The sequence below is a fragment of the Tachypleus tridentatus genome, chromosome 6, assembly GCF_004210375.1.
Source record: "Tachypleus tridentatus isolate NWPU-2018 chromosome 6, ASM421037v1, whole genome shotgun sequence".
Lineage (NCBI taxonomy): Eukaryota > Metazoa > Arthropoda > Merostomata > Xiphosura > Limulidae > Tachypleus > Tachypleus tridentatus.
Genome location: NC_134830.1, coordinates 28,606,015 through 28,630,709, shown reverse-complemented (window position 1 = coordinate 28,630,709; position 24,695 = coordinate 28,606,015). Strand labels below are relative to the sequence as shown.

The 24,695-nt window shown below is 35.0% G+C and overlaps 1 protein-coding gene and 1 long non-coding RNA gene across 3 annotated transcripts in view; one reads left to right on the top strand and one right to left on the bottom strand.

The window, feature by feature from the left end:
• Positions 1-2,062: 2,062 nt before the first annotated feature.
• Positions 2,063-24,695, bottom strand: part of LOC143252149 (uncharacterized) — a 148,949-nt gene continuing 126,316 nt past the window's right edge. Inside the window, exons 3-6 of one of the 2 annotated variants that reach the window (XM_076503846.1) lie at positions 21,334-21,473; positions 9,573-9,929; positions 6,926-7,585; positions 2,063-6,541 (exon numbers count right to left, since the gene is read on the bottom strand). In XM_076503846.1, the coding sequence (XP_076359961.1) occupies positions 6,276-6,541; positions 6,926-7,585; positions 9,573-9,929; positions 21,334-21,340 (1,290 nt within the window). In that variant the 5' untranslated portion in view covers positions 21,341-21,473 and the 3' untranslated portion in view covers positions 2,063-6,275. Of the gene's footprint in view, positions 6,542-6,925; positions 7,586-9,572; positions 9,930-21,333; positions 21,810-24,695 lie in introns of those variants that run through there. The other variant, XM_076503845.1, reaches the window with a different exon arrangement.
• Positions 21,917-24,695, top strand: part of LOC143252152 (uncharacterized) — a 51,392-nt gene continuing 48,613 nt past the window's right edge. The window contains exon 1 of the long non-coding RNA XR_013028861.1: positions 21,917-22,064. This is a non-coding gene — a long non-coding RNA (uncharacterized LOC143252152). The remainder of the gene's footprint in view (positions 22,065-24,695) is intronic.

Genomic DNA, 24,695 nt, shown 5'->3' with positions numbered 1-24,695 from the left:
TTAATTTTAAATGGCAAGAAATATAAAATTAACAAAAACTCATGACGAACTTTCTTGATACTACAAGTGAGTCAGTGGTGTTTTTATGTATTTACAATGCTAAAATTTAGGATTCGATTTCCCCCTGGTGGACGAACACAAAAAGCCTATCGTACAGCTTATTAAATTATATAAGATAATTACTTATTGGTCGTTTAGTTATTGCGGAGCAAAGCCACATTGGACCTTCTGCTGTGTCTATCACAGAGAAACTAAGCCCAGATTTTAGCGTTGTAAGTCCATTCACATACTGTTGTCTCAGCGGTAAGTGGCCCGACATGGCCATGTGGGTTAAGGCGTTCGACTCGTAATCCGAGGGTCGCGGGTTCGAATCCCCATCACACCAAACATTCTCGTCCTTTCAGCCGTGAGGGCGTAATGATGTGATGGTTAATCGCACTATTCGTTGGTAAAAGAGTAGCCCAAGGGTTGGCGGTGGGTGGTGATGACTAGCTGCCTTCCCTCTAGTCTTACACTGCTAAACTATGGACGGCTGGCGCAGATAGCCCTCGTGTAGCTTTGCGCGAAATTCAAAAACAAAAACAACAAACTCACCGGTAAACACTTCTTTGCAGTGTCCTCAATGCATGTGTTGCAATACAAGAAGCCTCTAAACACTTGTTATTATGCAAGTAAAAACCCAGAGTTATCTTTAAAAAATGATTAATTACAATAAGTACTTATATTTAAAAGCATACTGGATTACTGTTTCAATGTGATCCAAGCCGAACCTGGAAGATATTAGGGCAACAACTTAATCGTTTTACATGAGTTTTTGTTTGTTATTAAGGGCAAAACTGCACAAAGAGCTATCTGTGCTCTGTCCACTACGAATATTGAAACCAGGTCTCTAGCAGTACAGGTCCGGATGGAGGCGTTTTTTTTTTATGAAAATAACCAGTTTATATCATTTAGTTTTATTTTTAAAACACCGATACATGCTTTTTAAATTACTTTCTATAGTTTCTGTATATACCTTCTCTATGATTAAATTCTACAAATCCAATCGTCAGTCTTTAAATAAAATGAGTTGTGAAAATTACTAGAATAAACAGCCAGCAAAAACAAACTTCAAGAGATGACGGACGAACCACACGTACAACAGCATTGTTTCTAAGAGGAAACAAAAAGACGGATTCCTGAGAACTAACGTATGTAGAAATGAGAAAAACCCCAAAAACTTTGAAAGTTTTTGGTATTAAAATAACACCGTAGTGGTAAAATTAAAAATTTCGGTATTTGAATTATCATTATATTCGATTAAAATAAATAGGAATCCATAACTTTCTTAACATTTCCATGCTATATATCAGATCATCCCTTAATAATGTGCGATTTTAGGTTCAGAAAAAGAGAAAAGATTTCAAATGCTTTTAATGTTATTTAATTAATCATGTATGTTCCATTATTATTAATTACTTCCTGCCAACGATTCACAAACTTCTGAATGTCACTTCTGTAAAATTCTTGGGGTTTGAAGGAAACGAATGTAGAGAGGGTAGTTTTGACATCTTCATGTGTTCCAAGCTCTTTTCAATCAAGATAGTTCTGCAAACTTTGGAATAGATGATAATCACATGGAGTAAGATCTGGAGAATAAGGAGGATGTGGAAGTTTTTCCCAGTCTAGCTCTTCAATCTTTGCAGATGTGTTCCTTGCTGTATGGGGCCATGTATTATTCTGTTGTAGCACAACACCTTTAGGATCAAAGCAGGTATCTTATATATATATATATATATACATGTATATTGACAAATGGTGTTGGTGTTTTTAACCTTTTCATTATAAGGTTACTAAAAGGTATAACGAATAAAGAACAAAAATACATTAAAACATGAAGAACTTTCTTCGCTTGATATCTTTAATAGCTTTCTTTGCCCTCTGGGGAAGGTTTCAAATTTAGGTGACTGAAACATACATTTCGCTTTAACTTTTTTAAAAGAAAGCTCACTTAATTTTGTTTTCCAAACGGTAAAAAATTATTTGCTTCTAAATGTCAAGAAATAATAAAATTCGTGACCAATTTTCGATGCTTTGATCAATTTTATTGAACATTAACGAGAAGTAACGGAATTGTACACATGCAACGTAGAAAGGACAAAAGAGTACCAGCCGTATATTCACACAATATAACCCATCTAAGTTTCCCGTTTTTAACCTTTATGGCATGCTACGATATCATGAATAAGTTTCAATAAGCAATATCAGATCAATGACGTAACCTTTCAAGTCATAAGTTAGGTAAAATACGTGTGCTTGTGGACTACAAGATCTTATTTAAAGTAATTGCATTGTGGGCCATATATCATATTGTGAATAAGAAGGTTTTGAAGGATCACTGTGAGCCTAAAAAAATAGTAAAAGTTTCATGATTTATATTTTATTTTAACTACAAGTCACTAAGCTTAGTTTTTCTGTCGTATCTCTGGAAGCTGGGACAAATAACCAAATATCTTTACTTTAATTGGCTTACAGAATTTTTAAGTGTTGTGTTAAGGGAGCTTAATATAGAACTAGCAGCTACAATAAACAGAGTCGATGGAAAAGTGCTTGGACTGGTTAATAATGGTCATTTAGTATAACGTATCAGATGTATGTACAGTTGTATCAGATTTCTATCTTATGTCTTGGACATTAACACAACTTAACTTGTCCATCGAACAACGTGTGGACTTATGCTAAGTTATCGATTAAATTTATATTTAAAACAAGTTTAACAGATAACTATACTGAATCTGTCATTGCTTTATGACATGGAACATACAAACCAGACACAGAAAAATACACACAAAAATGCGCAATGAATCAAAACAATATTCGATTTGGACTTGTGAGGGACTAGATGCACTCACCATTTGGACATCAGTAGATACAGAACCTGCTATGAAAATAAAAAAAACAACAAATGTGCCACAATTGTACAAACAGTGCATAATACAGAGAATATTAAAAACATGTTGACTTAAAATAATGATATATCATAAATACAAAGATAAAACACTTGATACAATGACTTAGATATACAAGTTATCCTCGATATATTGTCGTGAATAACGTACAAACGAACATAAAAATCACTTATTCTTAAAATGCAAAAAAACTCTGCAGTCCGAAAGTTTTTATAGAACGACCATTTTAATTATTTTCAAATGTGTAAACAACGAAATACTCTTGCGATGTCATAAATGACATTGCTTCATGTCCGATTTACATATAATCTTGTTGTGTATGACATCAATATTTTCATGTTTCTAAAAGCGGTCAAATCACATCGATATGATGTAGCTTTCTTCTAGGTCGTATCTTTGTACTTTTTTTTTTACAGTGAAGAGTTTACTTAGTAGTCTTTTTTTAGCCTCTTATATAATCGTTACGTCACGTTATACGTCATTATTTTATTATACAGTATTAACATGTTCCACCATTGTCGGCAGGCACTCCACACACCATAAACTTCGTATATCTCACGAGGATTCATATTCTGTTTTGGAGTCTTTATGTTTTGAATTATGGCCGACATGTGACTTTTGTCGATAATGGAACGTGAAGTCCTTAGGTATCTCTCTAGAACCCATGCATATGATGGTGTAATCCACGTTTGTTTCGCTTACGTATGTACTGCATCATGCAGTCCTTATGTCTCACAGGGACCCGCTATATAGAGTTCAAGCAAGTCTCACGAAGACCTTTATTCTACCATGTAGTTTTTATGTAGTTTTGTTATGTGCCCGCCACAGTAACACTAAATCGAACACGCATTTCAACAGTATTTTATACACGCTCAACATTTTGCCGTAGAATGCTTAAAATATTGTTTGCAAATACTTCAACATACAATAAAACGCTTCATTTAGACGTCAGAATAGAGTGAAACCCTGGTTTTTGGAATAACACATTTAACCGAACTCAAATATTTTTTGATAATTTAAACGTAGAACAGAAGTTGTTAAGAACGCATTTTGTAAATATAGTTACCAAGGGCATGAAATTCTAAATACTTCTGTATTATTGCGCGAGTGATGGTCACAAATAAATGATATATTTTTGCTTATTTTTTGAATATAAGTAAGCTGCGGCTGATGAATTATCCACTCACTCCTGGAAGATGTTCTTCTGAAACACGAAACATTTTAAGACCCTGGAATGGTCATTATGTGGCATCTGCAACTGGAAAGTTCGAATGGACAATCCTTTCCCACCACAAATATCGTCCTGACCTAACACCGTGTGAATTACATTTGTTTGGTTTCTAATCTCTCAAGGACCATTAAGGTAGACAACAATTCAAGTACCTGATACTCCTAAAGCAACTGCGTGCAATTAATTTAGTTCGTAATACTGCACATACGTTTCACAAAACTAACTCTTAACAGTAACGTACATTACACTGTAGCCACCAAGATATTGTTTTGTGGCCCTGAAGTAAGATTATTTTAAAATCTTAATCGTGGACCTTCTTGAGGTATTTTTGGATTAAACATCTAGGTTAAACCACAATCATAATTTTAAATGAATAAACTAAGTCGTAAAATCAACATCAATGGGATTAGTAGGGGACTTACGCATTCATGGCGACAGTTTTTCAACACTTGAAACAATGAGTCAGGCAATACGTCACGGAGTCAATATTACCGCATAAGTGTAGCGTAAGCGTGAAAAAAAAAATTTTTAAAATCAAAGATTTTACCAAAAATTTGATTTTTTTTAAACATGGCGCTTTCAAAAGAGAGACTGTGTGGATGGACACATAACGACCTGTGTAAATAGTGGAGTACTACAAACAAATAGTGACAAACAAGCGGCACTTAATAAAGAAGCTCAAAATGATTAATAATTTCCATAAAGAAGTGTATCCAAAAGATTCGGGTATTTTTCTGTTAATATTAGAGTCTAGTAAGTGAAACATTTTATAACAGATCGTGTATTGTGCCCACCGAAAGGGCATTTTCCAAAGAATGGGGGGAATAAGTGAGAAGGTATTTTTAGAACACTATTACAATGAGGCAACAAACGCAGTTGTTTGCTTACAGTTAACGAGGCTGTGGTATTTATTTTAACATGATTTACTGTGTTGTGGACCTGCTGGTCACTTGGAAATCTCAGTAAACTAGAGATTGAGTCCGCTTGGTATAAAGGAAACCGTAATTGGGAGCTAGAAATCGAGTATGCTTAAGAATAACGAAATCTGTAACTGGAAAGATTTGTCAAAATACGTTTGTACAAAACTTGTAAAACGTATTAAGATGGTATGTGATCACTTGAGATGCAACGTGAAGCAGAAATAAATGAATAAAATATTGGAGGGACAACTTCTGACGAAGGTCTTTAAATGGGTCATTAATTTTCGCTATAAGATGCAGGAAGACCCTTGGTGATGGACTTTGGGTCATTCATTTTATTTGTTTGTTTAGAATTTTGAGCAAAGCCACTGGAAGGCTACATGTCCTAGACGTCCTTAATTTAGCAATAATAGACTAGAAAAAAGACAAGTAGTTAACATCACTCACCGTAAACTGTTAGGCTACTCTTTTACCAATGAATAGTGAGATTGAATGTAACTTTATGACGCCCTCACGGTTGAAAGGACGAGCATGTTTGGTGAGAGGCATTCGAACCCACGAGCAGCAGATTGCGAGGCGAGTACCTTAATCGCCAGGCCATGCCAAACTAATTCTTCTCTGTAATTGAACTTAGTAACTGAGCCGAGTAAGATCAGATATTAAGACAACTAACACAATTATTCAGCGATACAGTTAAATAACTAAGACCCAAAATTCAAAAGTAGGTTATCGAGGTTCTGTCTTAAAGTAGTAAAAGCGATATTATAATGAAAGGTTAGAATAAATAAACACAGTTTTTCTCAGTCACAGCGAATTCAACTGAAGATTGCTATTATTTATCCTTGCCAGCGTTAAATATCCAAATGACAGACCAACTGCTGGAAAGAGAGAGCTTGGATGTTACAGATTTTAATATAGATGTGATTCTTCCTTAACTATAGCTCCAGATAAGGAACTCTTTAGAATGTTGTGATACTTTGAAGCGATTAATGTAGCTGTTACCATCTTCAAGTAATGCGTTGTGTTATTCACATGTCATTTAACATTTTCCAAATGCATGTTATTCAAACGGCCAAGATATCGTCAATTAATATTTCAAGGTGAAAAAAACAAGAAATGAAGGGCAATTATTGCGTAATATTTCAAATTCATTTGACAATGAAAAGCTAAAATTATTCACGAAAGCAATGTAGATCGTTCGGATGAAACTACAGGCTTATGAAGGGTTGACAGGCTGCCAGAAGAAGGTAACATAAGAGTAGAGGGCGCACTTGCGTGCTGTGTTTCCTGGTGACGCCGCAAGTCCACTTTCCTTTGAAAAGCACGTGGACACAGGTCACAGGCGAACGGTTTAAAACCAGTGTGTTTTCTGGTGTGGGTGATTAGATTAGATGACTGACTGAAAGCTTTTCCACAGATGTTACACTTGTGAGGTTTCTCTCCTGTAAAAATAAAAGGTGCGCTGTCCAGTCAGTCGCTTGACCTTTATCAGTACTTACAATCTATATCTCAAATTCGTTATTAAGACACACAAAACTGCAAAACAAAGTGAAGAAATCTGTATTATGGTACTTTTAATATCTAATGTGAAAAGTCTACCTATACCACCAAACATAAATGGTGTAAGGGCACAGTGGTAAATTTTGTAAATTGGAAAATCGAATGCTTAACGAGTAAAAGTATATTATATTATATTATATTATATTATATTATATTATATTATATTATATTATATTATATTATATTATATTATATTATATTATATTATATTATATTATATTATATTATATTATATTATATTATATTATATTATATTATTAACTGACCTGTGTGAATGTAAGTGTGTTTCTTCATGTCCGACTTCTGATGGAACCTTTTCCCACAGTATTGACAAGGGTAAGGTCTGGTATCAGAATGGATGAGCAAGTGGGTGGACAGAGTGGATGACCTCTTGAACGTCTTGCCGCATTGCTGGCATTCGAAGCTCCTCTCAGTCCTGTGGACAGCTCGATGTAGGTCTAGGCTAAGTTCATGGCCAAAACTCTTGTTACACTGAAGACATGAGAAAGGCCGTTTGCCGTTATGCGAACGACGAGCATGTACTTCAAGTCCATGTGGAGTGCTAAATGTTTTCTCACAGCTGCAACATGAGAACGGTGGCTTTCTTACCGTAGGTAACTGCAGACCTCTTGAAATACCTTGGTCTCTTGTCACCAAGTTCACTGGTTCGTTTTCTTCTTGGCTAAGGTTGGAGGACTTTGTAGGGCCCAAAAGTGCTTCAATTGAGTAATCAGACAACTTGCGACCACTAGAGGCCGCTGTCATTTTTTCAGACTGTCTGTTCTGGATTTTGATAGGCATTAAACACTTGTTCTGGACTTTTGAAGCTTTAGTTTTGGACGGTAGGTTGATAATATTGGGTGTATTCTCGATACTGGACGGACTGATGCAGGGCGAAGACAAACTCGAACCAATATACTGGTCTCCTATATTATACAGAGAAGAAATGTCAAGTTTTATTACATCACTATGAGTAAATATTTATCCATCACATCTGTAAAACGTTTTGCATTTATTTTTTCACGATAACGAAAAGCTGAAGCAAAGAGAGTTTTTTGCTTTCTCATGTTTCATGCAATCAAATTATTATTTTAACTCAAACAACCAATAATTTGATTCGTTTGTTTTGTTTTTCGAGTGTCACGATATTACTGGCACAAATCAAAGATGACTAAGAATATTGCCCAACGACCCGGCATGGTCAAGTGTGTTAAGGCGTTCGACGCGTAATTTGAGGGTCGCGGGTTCGAATCCCGGTCGCACCAAACATGCTCGCCCTCCTAGCCGTGAGGGCGTTATAATGTGACGGTTAATCCCACTATTCGTTGATAAAAGATTACCCCAAGAGTTAGCGGTGGGTGGTGATGACTAGTCGCCCTCCCTCCAGTCTTACACTACTAAATTAGGGACGGCTAGCGCAGATAGCCCTTGAGTAGCTTTGCGCGAAATTCCAAAAAACAAACAAAAGAAATTGCCCAATATTTTATCTGGTTTGACGGTTGCTACACGTATAAAAGCAGAATTCGTTAAAGCACTCCTAAGATAACAAAAAAAGAAAAGATTAACTGATTGTGTGTACTGTAAGAAATCATGAGAAAACAAACAGCTGGGTGACTTCTCTTGCCAAACTACTCTTGAAGGAATATCTGTTTAGGAAGATATTATCTGAGAATGATCTTTAAAACTAATCTGAACACTGAACAGCTTGTAAATACCCAATCGTCAGTTACAATTCCAATTTAGTTTGTTCTGAAACCAGAAGTTCAACCCAAGAATTTAAAACATCCTGTAGAATCACAATGTGGGTGTTGTTGTTTTATTAGTTCAGATCAGGACTGCAACTAATTGAATGCCTTACAGAGCTAAAAATTCCATAGTTTCAAATATTTCTAAAGTTTTCTAACTTCTCTTTTATTGGAATGGGAGGAGGGTGGTCAAAACTAGCCAAATATTTCGGGTAGAATAATTTACACTTTTTATAGGTGCAATAAATATTGTATATGTTGCAATATGAGAACCTTGCTGTTGTGTGTGTGTGTGTGTGTGTTTTCTTATAGAGAAGCCACATCGGACTATCTGCTGAGTCCCCGAGAGGAATCGAACTCCTGACTTCCATGCTGTTCTGTCTTCGTACTGTTACTAAAGGCAAGCTTAGTGTGGTCAGATTTCCACAGTAAATTTTACGAACATCGAACACGGATCAAGTCAATTATTATTGCTTATATAACATTTCACACTTTATATTTTATATTTTTATATATTTTATTTTTACATTTTATAGTCGAAATTATTGCTTATGTTTTAGTACATTAAACTTTGTGTAATATAATAGGAAAATAGTATACCTGACTACATTTACAGGTTGTGGTTTTTCTTAAACAGAACGTTGAACAGTAAATAAAAGAAAAAACACGCATTAAATGGAAAATATTACAACAGAAAAACTCGTTTTATGTTTAAATACGAAACATGGGAGGAGAATAAGCTACAGTTGGGAAATAAGGTACAGTTAACCAATCCAGAAACAGTTAATGTCTTTCGTCCTAACAGAACTACCAATCACGTTTTTCTAAAGTTGAAATTTATCTAATAATGAAAATGTTAATAGTTTCAACCTAGGCATGTTTCTATTTAATTATGTATTTGAGATGTTTTTTTAAATAACATCTTAATTTGTGATTGTTTAATATGTATTCTGTGCTACTGGCAGCAGTAACCCTTAAAAAGAACAAGTGTGAGTGATAAGTTTTCACATAATTTATGTGGCAACAAGAGACGTCTAAACAACTTACTTCCGGATTTTAATTTGAAATATAAAATAGACAAATGTAGTTGATAAGTGATTCTTGAGTAGTATACACGTATTTTAGTACTCTGTATTTATTAGTTTCGTATTCATATATACATACGTACCTGTCTTCTGTACATGTAAATAATTTGACGATGCTACGTAGTTTAATGGAGATAATTTCCAGGATTTTATACGATGCGCCAGCGGAGAATAACTGGAGATACCGGAATCCCCATCACAAGATTTTGTTGACGCCGTCTCAGACAAAGCCAAGACCACGCCATCATGGCCGGTGGCTATGATATTTCTATCAGCAGGTGAGACAACACTGCCGCAGGCTTGACGCGCTAGGCTGAGGTAACGGAGCAGCACTGAGCTGTACGGACCATATGGCGAGTAGGCTGAAGACAAGCTCAAGGGCCAACAGCTGGGATAGACGGCTAGACTAGCCACTGGTAGCCCCGGGGTCGATCCTTGACCTAATGTAAAATAATACCAAGTTTTTGTAGTATTTTGAAAACAATAGCTATATATATATATATATTTATTTTACTATGACCAAATAAAATTTCAGACAATTTAGTTTGGGGTTTAAACCTAATGGGTATTGTTTTTCATATATCTGAAGGTTACTCATATTTTTGGGTTTCAATGAAACTAGATCTAACGTAGTTTTATTAAAACATATTAAGCATGCGTTAATATTAGCAGCTTCTTGCCACATTATGTGTTAGCTTATGTCTGGTGTTGTAAAACAATTGGACGAGGCGAGTCGTCCAGAGCTCTTTTTGGCTTAAAATCATGTAAAGCTAATAGACTTCTTTTTAATTCTCCTAATATATTCTGTTTTGCTTTAAAGAATGTAGTGTATTTCTATTTGTGAAGTCAGTAGATTGAACATAATTACTCAGTGCATATGATTCGCCAAAAAAATTCTTTAGAAGAAGAAGAAAACTTGCAAAAAAAAGTACAGAAGCAGTACATGTAAGAAAGCTAAACAATAACTGGTTTGAACGAGCGCAGAGCTCGAGCAGACAATCACTTTCTCTCTCCTCGTGTTCTCGTATAACAGAGTATTAGAGCAACAATCTCGAGCCTTTGGTAATTACAGTCGGAGTGGTGAAAAAAAAAAAAACGTTGTAAGTTTTGCTCTGCCTCTAAGGCTGTTTTCTTATGCAGATTTGAGTGAAATGTAACATGGAATATTTTTTATACAATAAGTATGACTGTATAATGCTGACGAAACAGTAACGAGATACAGAATTATACATTATAAACACGTGGATTATCTTACTTGCCATAGGTACAATTCATTGATATATATTTATATTTTACTTGTAATAATTTGGATACTTTCATACACATTGTATTTAGAACTTTATATTAACAGAAATCTACCATATTTTTTAACCAAAACGATCTAGCTCACTCAACAATGAGCGATACGAAAATGATACACCTTTTTTACTGTTAAAGTGCCTAGTTAACTAGGCCTATAACAAAGCTTACTAATTACAACAAACAGTGTGTTAGCAGTTACACGATTATTTTACAAGGATTTAATATTTCTCACAAAGTAAGCAGTAAAATCACGCCGGACTCTAACATTGAACCGAATAAAACACTTTGAGTACTTCGAGTAAAAGTGTTAACTAACTGTCGTCCTATACATTGTTTGTTTCGGAATTTCGCCCGTATTACTCAATCACCACTTGCAATGGTCGATCATAATTTTGACCTGATAGACTAGAGTGGTGGTTGCTAGTCGATAGCACGTACTGAAAACAAAAAGCACGATTATTTTTTCGGCAACATGAAGAGAAACATAAAATCGTGCAGCAGACAAAAATACGATGAAGAAGATTCTTTATTTTACCGCTAGTCTTTATTTACATATTTTTCTCACGTATGAATAAACTTACCACTATTTTACTCGTGTCTACATTGGCTACAGTTTTACTCATTATGAAAAGTTTGACTACTGTTTGCTCATTATGAATAAACTGACTACTGCTTTGCAGGTTCGAATCCCCATAACTCCAAACATACTCGCCCTTTCAGCCGTGGGGTCGTTATAATGTGACGGCCAATCCCACTATTCCTTGATAAAAGAGTAGCCAAAGAGTTGGCGGTGGGTGATGATGACTAGTTACCTTCCCCCTAGTATTAGGCCGGGCATGGCCAGATGGATTAAGGCGTTAGACTCGTAATCTGAGGGTCGCGGGTTTGCATCCCTGTCGCACCAAACATGCTCGCCTTTTCAGCCGTGGCGGGGTTATAACGTGACGGTTAATCTCACTATTCGTTGGTAAAAGAGTAGCCCAAGAGTTGGCGGTGGGTGGTGATGACTAGCTGACTTCCCTCTAGCTTTACATTGCTAAATTAGGGACGGCTAGCGCAGATAGCCCTCGAGTAGCTTTGCGCGAAATTCAAAAACAAACAAAACAAACCCTCTAGTATTACACTGCTAAATTAGGGACGGCTAGCGCAGATAGCCCTCGTGTAGCTTTGCGCGAAATTCAAAAACGAAACAAACAAAAAGACTACTGCTTTACATATCATGAAGGCTTACTACAGTTCTACTTATTATGAATAAACTGACTGTTGTTTTACTCATCACAAAGACCATCTGTTTATTATAAATAGATCGATTACTGCTTTACTCATAGTAAAGAGACTGGTAACTCTTTATTCATAACGAAGAAAGCTGTGAAGACAAAATGATCTAAACTGATCAAACGTGGTTAAATCAAAGAAATATAGATTTTTGTATATTCCAGTGTTATTATAATAAAACTCGCAGAAAGTACCCAAATAATGAGCACAATCAAATGTAACCATATACATTATATCCAAGTTTCAATTTGCGAGTTCAAGAGTGTCGTGAATATATATTAAACAAGCTGCTGTATATTTTGTTTCATACGTGAACTCCAGGTTATCAGGTTATTTGTAATTATCAGACCAACAACCACAAATTTTCGATCGGCAACTAATATTCAGACAATGTCTAATAATTTTACAAATTGCTAAGAATGTAATATTATTTAAAAATAACATTATATTTTGTGCTTTTTATTAACACTAAATTCTAACTAGACATCTAAGCTATTGTATCTTTTTCTGATTAAACTAAAATTACTTTCCTTATTATAATTATTACACTTCTTTTGTACGTTTATTTACTGAATTTCGCGAAAAGCCATTCGAGGGCTGAATACGTCAGCTGTCTAATTTCGAAGTTTGTTTGTTTGTTTTTGAATTTAGCGCAAAGCTACATGAGGGCTCTCTGCGCTAGCTGTCCTTAAGTTGGCAGTGTGAAATTAGAGGGAAGGCGGCTAGTCATTACCATCCACCGCCAATTCTTGGGCAACTCTTTTACCAACGAATAGTCAGATTGACCATCACGTTATGACGCCTTCAGGTTCAAAGGACGAGGATGTTTGTTGTGATGGGAATTCGAACCCGCGACCCTCGGATTACGAGTCGAGCGCCTTAACCACCTGGCCATAATTTCGAAGTAATAGACTAGAGGGAAAGCAGCTAGTCAATACCACCTATTGCCAACTCTTGGATTATTCTTTACCAAAGAATAGTGGGATTAACCATTGCATTTTAAAGCTCCACTTCTGAAATGGGTATCTGGTTCTTTTAATGATTAGCACCTACTTTCTCTGCAACTGTTCATCGCTGAATAAATAAGCATATTATCTAACAGATTTTACGATTTGTTTAGTTTTTTTAATGTTACGACGTATTTTCGTGTAGTCCCGGCATGGCCAAGCGCGTTAAGGTGTGCGACTCGTAATCTGAGGGTCGCGGATTCGCATCCCGGTCGCGCCAAACATGCTCGCCCTTTCAGCCGTAGGGGCGTTATAATATGACGGTCAATCCCACTCTTCGTCGGTAAAAGAGTAGCCCAAGAGTTGGCGGTGGGTGTTGATGACTAGCTGCCTTCCATCTAGTCTTACACTGCTAAATTAGGGAACGGCTAGCACAGATAGCCCTCGAGTAGCTTTGTGCGAAATTCAAAAACAAACAAACAAACAAAATTTTCGTGTGTGATAACACATGAGCATGTTTTCAAATACACACTATTGAACCATAAATATATCAATGCAAAATTCCCCTTTGTAGCGGATACAGAAATGGAATAATTATGAAAGGTATTTGATATTTCCTATCTGAGGGCACATTACACAACATGTTGGCTAAGTAGTCAAACACTAGGTTTCAAGTATCGCCGTCACTAATTTTGAACTACTAATCAAGTGGGAAAAGCATTCAGTCAACATCACTCTATTCGATCTATAAGAGCTGTGCCTGTATTTCAATCTAATAACAGAACTGATTGTCACTGTTATCACCCACCTAAGGCTGTAAGGTGAAATGCTTTCAGTAAGAATGTATCAAACATTCTTATTTTTCTTTTTATTAGGGGCACGCCTACTGCTACACCAAGATCAGCCCTTAAAAGTAACAATAAAAGACAAACAAGGGAAAGTAGGGTAAGTTTTTTTTTTAATATCTGATATTCAGCTCTATGGAAAGCCTCTTATTATGTAAGGATCAGAGACTGCCAAGAGATACAAATAATGTGAGAGTTGATAACTGGCTATCGTGTTTTTATTTATTTGTTTCTTTTGTCACAAAGTCGAATTGCTGTATCCACCGCTGGAGATCGAACGCGAAGTTTTAACATTGTAAGTCAGTAAGCTCACCTATTTCCCACAGGGCGATGGTTATAACGTAAAATAAATATAACAGAATATTAAAAAGCAAGCAATGTCAGGTGAAGTACTTGTTAGTTGCAGCATAACGGTTTTGAGTTTTTCAAACACAAACTTTTAGCTCGTTACCTCTTGACCGATTTGAACTGTAAATACAGTTTGGGGCTCAGGAGGTCACACCATTGCGATTGATGTATTTGATCATGCCCAAGATCTCATAGCTTAATTGACTCTAATCTCTGAAAGAATTTCAAGTGCCGCAGCTACTGAGGATTACCCTTTGATTTCTATAAGGTATGAGGTAAAGTGACCAGACACAAGCAGCTGTTAACAGATTTAGACAACACCTTAATCTCTCCTGAGGAGATGACTTCCACATTATAATTTAGCACGTGCTTTAAATATTTAAGATTGGTGCTCTATTAAATCAAATATTAATTGCCTTCCTCTGACATATAAGCTGATGTCTCAGGTATTAAAGCATGCTTTGACCAGTTTTAGTTCTCTGCTGGGCTTGAAGGCTTACAATTATAGGAAGTTTCTAAAGGGATAGATCTCTGAGTCTTTATTACACAACCACTTCTTTGGTAAATATTTACCAAGTTCGTTTTGTTAAACTTATACCAGCTAGAAGGACGATGGAGATCGCTATTATTAAACAAATCCCGATTTCCAGGAGTGACAGGTTTTTATCAACCACTCCAAAAATGTCAAACAGCAATGGTTGATTGCTTAGATACTGAGGAATACATATATGGGATTCATAACAATCTAGAGCACCTCTATTATCAGTATATCTATTGAAAAGTGCACTTCAAATATTGTGGAATCAGTGACTCCCTCCTTCTCGAAACTTAATTTAAGTAATGGGTGTTTGAGATATAGATTTTTTTTCCTTTTTTATTAATAGGAAATCAAACTTTTTTGTATTTTAGTCATAAAATATATTTGTTATACTTTTAACAATATTTTTATAAGAGCTGGCCCAGTCACATAAGTCACGAAGAATTCATTTACGTGTAATAATGATTCTTAACAATAACACTACGTAACTTACCTTTTCTTGTTCCTGGGCAAAAAGTGTTACTTACCAATTGCTTATGCCTAAAGTAAATGGAAAACATATTTTTCTCTTCAAACTTTGCTTTTGTGACCTGGGAACGTTTTACGAAAACATGATGGGAGACTATTTGGGGGCTGATACGTGAAAGGGATTTACATTATGGCTGCAAATCTCGAAAAACTACTCACTTCTAAACATTTTTGTATAACTTTAATATAAATACACGTAAATCTTGATTCATATATTGTTTTATTCAGACCTCATGTAAATGAAAATGTGCCAATTTGCCCGTTTTTACATAGAAAATAGGTTAATTTCTAAATTTCATTATCCAGGTCACAAAAGCAAAGTTTGAAAGGAATAATGACCATTTAATGTACTTTTACAACATAAGCAATTAAGAAATAACACATACTATCCAGGAACAAAATTTTTGTTACATAGTGTAATATTGAAATACATTAAACTTTTATTTTGCCGAAATTAATTTAGGTTTAAAAAAAAAGTTAATAATTACACTCTTTGAATTTAATATACAAAATTTATTCATTTATTCAATGTATGCGATTAAAAACGAAACGATTACAATGAATTTATAAAATTATGGATTATAGTATTTAGGTGCTCAATTCGTAATATGATTTTCATATACTATATTTTATATTTTTGCATATTGTATGAAATTATTTGCAACAGATGGCACTACAATCGAGGAAACAACTGGTGGTGTTTAAAACTTCTTGTGCTGGTAGAAGAAATAACATTATATTCGTTCCGTAAACTTAAGTAGTTAACTTTTTTTTTTCAAGAATTAATAACATCAAACTTTTAAAATTGTATCTCATTTTTATCAAGTATAACGAGCTAGGCAGAGGGTAAATCTGCCCTGAAAATACCAGCTTTATTCATTTTCTCAGTGCACTCATGTTACTTCTTTATATACTGAAAGCCCTGCTCTGAAAACTAACTTCAAGGCACCTGTTCTCATTTTATATATGTTTGTGTTAATTTTCGTGAAAATCTACATAAGGACTATATGAGCTAGCCATCCCTAATTTAGCAGCGTAAGGCTAGATGGAAGGCAGCTAATCATCACTACTCACCTCCAATTCTTAGGTTTTTTTAGCAACAAATAGTGTGATTAACTGTAATGTTTCAACGCCTATAAGGCTAAATGGGCGAGCATGTTTGGAGGATTCGAACCCGCGACACTCAGATTGTGAGTCGAACACCCTAACCACCTGGTCATCATTTTCTAACCGGTGTGATGGTATGACATTCATTATTCGTTCCAACAGGTTTCTTTATAAATATATATATAAAATGAGAAACTGAAATAACTTTCGCGTGTTTATGTAGTTCAATTTCAATTACAATAGGTGTAACGCGACAAGTTTCTTTTCAAATGCAATGTTATCGTTTATTTGAGTTACCGAGTGAATAAATATAACATCAAGAAACATAGTAAAAAAAGATGAAATTAGTGTTATTGTTCTAGAATTTATTTATTTTTTAACTTGTGAGGAATTTTCTATTATATTAGTTGAGGTGAAACTAAGCAGTAACGCAAAGTGTTATTTCACCTTCTCGTGCATATTTAGGGGAATATGTTATTACGTCATATGTTGTTTATCGGTTGTCAAAATTTTGTTTCTCTTGAATTTCGCGTAAAGCTAATGAGGGTTATCTGCGATAACCGTCTCTAATTTATTAGTGTAAGACTAGAGGGAAAGGAGTTAGTCATTACCACCGACCACCAACTCTTGGGCTACTCTTTTACTAACGAATAGTAGGATTGATCGTGACTTTATAGCGCCCCCACAACTGAAAGGGAGAGCATATTTGGTGTGAGAGGAATTCGAACTTGCTGCCCTCAGATTACGAGTTGAGTGTTATATATTTCGTTGGTTATAAATGTGGCACTGAAACCTTTGAGAAAAACATTAACAAATAAAATTTCACGATTTCGTATCGATTACCTTAAAGCAATTTTAAATTAATTAAGAGGGAAATATTGTCATTAAAATGTGTTACAAATGTACTTTAGACTTAAAATCAACCCACATTTAGGTGCTAATAAGTAGCTTATAAGTATAAATAACACAAGGAATTCGAAGTGTTCAATATTGCTTTTAATAGCGTTGTCGTCTTCAAAACAGACCAACTTCTTTTTTCATAAGCAAGAATAATATTAGGAATTTCACAAAGTTTGTTTAAAAGTAAATTTGAAACACGTTGTCACACTTACTGTCTTCAATATGATATCCTTTTTTTTTCCTTACAATAAATTAACAGTTTATCCCTCACGGTTCGAGCTCTGTACGATAAATTAAGAAAAATAAATAAATAAAACGCGTACATTTCTATTATTTTTCTACTGAACGATCTTTTCGATTCTCTTTGTGTTAGGGGTAAGCAGACTTACGACAACAAAATTCATGATTTCAATTCCCTGCGGTGGACAGAACATATATAGCTCATTATATAACTTTGCGCCAAACAATATAAAAATGAATCTCCAGAAGATTTGATTATGTGTATAAGTAAAGGATATTTATTATAAGAATCTAAATATTTTGAAACATCTGACTAAATACAATAAAAGAAAACACTTAATACTATTTGAGAATAGTTGAATAACTTATTACAGTTTACGCCATAAATGATAAATTTTAATATTTTGTAATTATCACTCACCCTCAGAATCCTGTTTACGTTACAAGTATGCAATCCTTGAAACATATTGTTGATTTTACACTATAAACATTCCATTATTGAAACATATTGTTGATACCATTCACCTTCGTTAGCTAAACTCTGGTAAGTTAGTTATAAGCCTCAAACCTCCAAAACTGGATATTTGTAACACATTTCAAATTGGTTAGGTGACTCAAGAGGAATCTAGATTACATTTCTCTCACTTCAACCCATGTACCATACAATCAGATAGCAAACAACGCATGTAATGAGCCTTGCGATATCGTGAAAACAGTTTTTTTTCGGTTTCACACTTTAGAGCAGCGTTTTTCAGAACTTAACATTCCAACATCAGAATAGATATTTAATTACAACTGCAGTGAAACCACCACGTCAAATGCAAGTGGTTGATAATAAAAATATTTGAAAAATTAGGCAGGTAGCGAGATCGTACGACAACTATTTTAAATAAATTGTTGGTTTCACTTTAATTTAATAATTCTGCGAGAGTAAATCAATTATATCTTCATACATTATAATGAATAATGTTGGCTTGTAACTTTTGTTAATGAAACATGCGAAAGTAATGTAATTATCTTTTTATATATTAAGATAATTAAGATCGGTTAACTAGTCATTTTCGTGAAATACGATTACTTCCGGTTTAAAACAAGAGTTGATGACGTAGATCATGAGGCTGTTTACTGTTGTGTTCAAAATAGCAAACACTTGATGAGATTATAGTAAAATCTTAAAAATAGAAAAAAAATGTTACAAAGTCAATCGGACGTGTATCAAACTGTTGTTGATTAGTAGACACAGGACAGCATTAAGTCACTTCTACTTTATAACATGAGGTAAAGATAACTTCATACCGGTAGATCATAATTCTAGTTATCCTGTACATTCTAACTAACCCTATATAGGCCATACAGTTGTGCTTAAGCGTCCGTACAAAAATGCTAGCAATCTAAGTTTGAATTTTTCACAATGTTCTGTAGTTCTATTCATGAATTATTAAGGCTATAGCGTGATTAAAGTCACTTAAAGCATACTCAGATTGAACTTTGTTAGCAGTTGGCAACTGTTGAAGCTTAAAAACTATTTGATCTTGTTAGCTGGTGATTAGGCCTAACACATAAATAAAACTGGACCGTGAGTAAACCACACCTGTGATCTATCCATATAAAAGTGGATGTTGTTTTCTTTGCTCATGAAATTGTAAGGTCTGTAGTACTTTGAACAAGTTCTACCAGAATTGACATAAGCACAAGTGATACCTTCTAGTCCTTTATAATACTGAAAGAAAAAATAAGAGTGCTTGCTGTCGTGCACGTGATATCTGTGGTACAGGTAGGAAAATCAGGGGTATATCTCCAGAAAATGTGGCATGTATAGGCTTCAAATGAAGTTATTCCAAAATATACATTGTAACACATACATATACAATGCATGCTAGCCTAAAGTTATTAAATAGCATTAACATGCCCTCACCAGGCTTAGACTTCGGGGGCTGACAGCTCTTATACCCTAGTTCCTCCGCTAGTGTATTTTCTTTTGGTTCTTTTTATTAAATCACAAAGAAACTAGATGGATAATGAACCATATGATATAAATGGTATTTGTATTGTTATTCTTATATGTTTCACATTTTTCAAAGTATAGTTTATTAACAGTAATACTTTTTAGGAAAATATATATTTTCCTAAAAAAAAAATAAAAATTAAAAGGAAAATATATATATACTTATATCCCAAGTTCTGGCCCGGCATGGCCAGGTGGTTAAGACATTCTACTCGTAATCTGAGGGTCGCGGGTTCGAATCCCTGTGACATCAACATGCTCGCCCTTTCAGCCAGGGAGCATTATAATGTGACAGTCAATCCCACTATTTGTTGGTAAAGGAGTAGCCCAAGAGTTAGCGGTGGGTGGTGATAACTAATTGCCTTCCCTCTAGTCTTACACTGCTAAATTAGGAACGGCTAGCGCAGATAGCCCTTGTGTAGCTTTGCGCGAAATTCAAAACCAATCAAACCTAAGCCCTAGTACATAATGAAAAAAAAACCAACATTCGCCTAGTTCTAAAGTTTCAACTTCCAATATGTTTTCATCTTATAAAAAATGAATATTACAAATATTTATTTTTTATAAATCACGTTATTATTATTTATAAGAAATTAAATAAGACAAGAAGAAAATGATATAAGAAAGACTATGTAATTACAACTTTTAAAAATTAGCAGTAACATTTAAAAAACGTATTGTAAAATTACGTTACAACAACTGAGAACTACAGTGACCTCTATACATTATTTAAATTACGATAGTTTCATTTTTTTTTTTAAAAGTACGAATTGCTGACAAATAATATAATCACTTGTATTACTCGTTTAAAATGAACCTTTAACAATATAGATTGAAAAACGTATGAGAATCGGCTGTATATTAGTAATTCGCAACAACAATTTTTGAGATTCAAGAAAAAGAGTTGGAAAATAGAAATAATATATATATATACACACACACGGTGTTTAACTTCAAGTAGACAAAAAATCGGTAAATTATTTGTTTGTTTGGAATTTCCCACAAAGCTACTCGAGGGCTATCTGTGCTAGCCGTCCCTAATTTAGCAGTGTAAGACTAGAGGGAAGGCAGCTAGTCATCACCACCCACCGCCAACTCTTGGGCTACTCTTTTACCAACGAAAAGTGGGATTGACCGTCACATTATACGCCCCCACGGCTGGGAGGGCGAGCATGTTTAGCGCGACGCGGGCGCGAACCCGCGACCCTCGGATTACGAGTCGCACGTCTTACGCGCTTGGCCATGCCGGGCCAAATCGGTAAAACATGTATTTCAAACCCGCTTCTTTTTTTTTTTTTCTTTGAACTTCGCGGGTAATTATTCAAGATGCGTAAGATGTCCCTAATTTTTAAGTGAGAGTCTAGAGGGAAGGTGGTTAGTAAACCCACTGCCAACTCTTAAGTTCCTCTAATAGAATAGTAGAATTGATAATAACATTTCAACGCCCCCACGGATGCAAGAGAGAGCATATTCCGTGACAGGTTACAGTCCCGCAATCAACAGATTGCGGGTCGAGTGCCCTAGCCACCAAGCTCTCAAATACGGTTTAACAAAATGATGTATTTTGAATCGAGTGGCTGTATACTGACTTCATCCTCAGACGATCACACTTAAAAGATCGACATGTATTCTCGTGCACTTTTAACACCATGATACAAAGGTAAGAAAATTTTAAATAAAGAATACTCTACAAAATTGACAAAGAGGTGTATCACCTCTGTTGCATTCACGTTGGTTATTATACTATTATTCACTGACTCTTTTAATTAATATAAACTTAAGCATATATATATATATATAGAAACTTACCGAACATAGCGTCAGGAGATATCTGGAACTTTCCTGGAGTATGATACTTATCCTCGACAGCTTCCAGAATACGTCCACTTGGACAAGAAATGGTGCGAATTCCAAATTGCGGAAAAGACTGTGTAGTCAGGTTTTCTTTTCTAATAAAGCCGGATCGCTTATTTTTCACAAGAAAGGACCGCGGCATTTTAACAGGCAACTTATTATTATTGTTCTGTTTTATTAATTTATGTTATTGTAAAAATAAGAGTAAATATTCTATACTCTTCAAGAAATAAGGATTTGTTATACAAGAAACACTTGGATTAATCTATATTGTTGCCAACTTAACCCGATGTGGTAGAGTGTATGAAATTAAATTAATATTCTATTATTCGTTTTGGTTCGTGAAACTCAAGGCACATTTTCGGACGGAGAATGTTCGTACCAGACAACCCTAAACAAATGAATGACTCTCGCAAAAACGCTACCAATCTTTAAACCCCCAGTCGCGTGCACAGTTTTATACTTGTCCCGTTATCTCGTGCCTCGGGCCTACCGCACTCTCACGTGGCCTCGTTTTCGTTTTTCCTAGTGAAAGATTACAAGACTAAAAGTGTATGCTAAGGGAGGACTCACAACCAGTGGCACCGCTTGGTAAACTCTTAGTGGACTCATAGTGACACCTGGGATAGCCTTTACGGTTGCTATAGTAACATCGATAGCTAGGATGGTCGTTACAATGGACTCAAGTAAATAAGTTTTAAGAGACAAAAGCGCAGTTGTTATTAACAATGAATAAAAAATAAGATATAACTGACTCAAACAATAGGGAAATTTTCCTTTCTTCGGAACTGCCAACCAATAATTGTTTTTATTATTATTTTTATCGGTTTTAATCAATATAAAAAGAGCATAGTTGCATATCTGTTAATGCTGAAAGGTTTAACTTAAACCTGCACATAATAAATATTAAACAAATCAACTGTTCGTCTTCGTTACCGAGTAGAAACGTTCGTAGGCGAATATGCACAGTTTCGTTTACGATTAGACTTACTGAGAACGCAACTAGTGATCAGGAGAAATATGCATTAAAGTGTATATGCAAGGTATTTATACACACATAAAATCATAATAATAAACCTCTGCAACTCTAACAGATAGGTCATTGTGGGTGTCGCTTTAAGAAGTCTTTTTGTGTAAGATGTTTCAAAAATTATTACGCACAACAAGTAAAATACATACATGACTGGCATTTAAAAATATGTTACTCAGTACAAACCAATAGTTTGTGCAAATGAAGTCTATTTATAGGTCAACTTTTGTAATATCAACTAATCTCTGTTTACAGCTTCATTCACTGAGCAATTTAAATGACAACTTCGTGGCTTCTAATAGCTACATACGTATATATCAATCATCACAACTGTTTTTATATTTCTTACAGTATTTCGAATGATGTTGTTTTTGTTTGCTTCAGAGTTTTTGTGTAGAAGACGCATAAAGGGTTACCTGTATTTAACAGTTATTGAACTTGAGTTGACAAATTAGAAAGAAGGCAGCTGTTCAATAGCACCCACCGCCAACTCTTGAGCAGTTATTACCTATAAGAATAATTGAATTGAGCCGTCATTCCCACAGCGCACGTGCAGCACAAAGTAGAGATCACGTTTCAACCTCAGAGTTATAGTCCGAACACGAAAACCACTAGGCCACTCCCGGCCATAAATTAATTTATTATCTTGCTTTATCCATTATACAAGATAAAGGAATCGTCAAATGCTCTTTTCAACATTAATTTAACATTAATTCAAACTCCATTTGAAGCTGGCGGAGTCTATCGGAATGTACGTAACTTTCGTTCACGAAGGTAACTTTCAATTGATTTTAAATCTAAACTGTCTCAGGAGAAATGGCTCTTAAAGAGATTTAATTATTCAGTATAAACCAAACTTTGTTATTGGTATTGATTTTCGGTTAGTCGCTATTGTTCGATAAGAAAAAAAAATAATAAAGATTTTAGGAGGAATAAGATGTCTGGAACCCATCGCCTAAAATTTGATTACAGTCAAAATAAACGTACTCTCCTCAACTAGAAGACCTATGGTTACAGTCCCGTATAAAATATCATGCGAACTTCCAGCGATTTTGACTATAAAATTCAACTAATCATTCAGTAGGATATCAAAGATCAATAAATTAATTATCAAATTAATTATTATAATGTTTTAGCCAATGTGAAATTAAAATAAGTTACCTTATTAGGCTTCAAGTATTTAGACTTTGCAAAACTCTTACCGTTATTTGTCTTTAAATATAACTCAAGTATATCAGTTAGTTCAATATATGCTTCAACATATGAATATCATATGTTCACATTTAGTGTTCACAATTTCTAGGTTTGAAAATAAAATTTAAATACATATGCACATGTTCGGGGTGGGCGTTTGGTGTCGCAAGAAAGAAAATCGTTTCCCTCATAATGGACTGTGAGTGCATCATAAGGGTGACAGTCAAATTCCTCTTTTCGATTACAGACCTGGTGATGAGTACTGTTGACAAGCTGACTTTCCTTCGGTGTGGCCCGGCATGGCCAAATGGACGAGGCACTTCACTCATAATCCGAGAGTCACGGGTTCGAATCCCCATCACACCAAACATGCTAGCCATTTAAACCGTGGGACGTTATAATGTGACGGTAAATCCCACTATTCGTTGGTAAAAGAGTAGCCCAATTGTTGGCGGTGGATGGTGATGACCAGCTGCCTCGTGTAGCTTTTCGCGAAATATAAAACAAACAAACAATCCCTTTAGTGTTCTCAGTTCAAAATTAGCGACGCGTATTACTCTTGTGTAGTTTAGTGAATGTAAACGAAACAAAAAAGAAAGGATAAACTTTCTACCGATTATGTTTTTTTTCTTATAACAAAGACACATCGGGCTATCTGCTGTGTTCACCGAAAGGAATTGAATCCTTAATTTTAGCGTTATAAATCGGTAAACTTACCCGACGTTCTAGCTGGCGATAATTTCTGCCGAATAGCTACACTCAGAAAACGCCCTTAAATATTCAATCTCAGCTTTTTATAACAAACGTATATATATATATATGCACACCTTTGGTACATTTGTTCTTTTATAATCTTTACCCTTTAATATAGATAGAACAATTTTGTGAGGTTAATAATTTATTTATTTATTTAATGAAAATAATACTACACATTACACGTGCCACGAGAGCAACCCTAGAGGAAATTACATTTTGCTGGTAGGGCCATCAAGTGCTTATGAATAGTTACATAAAAGTAGTTTCCACTGTGTTGATCAATAGAGTTTTTAAACCACGTGATCACTACCCTAAGATGTGGTAGGACTTCAACCAT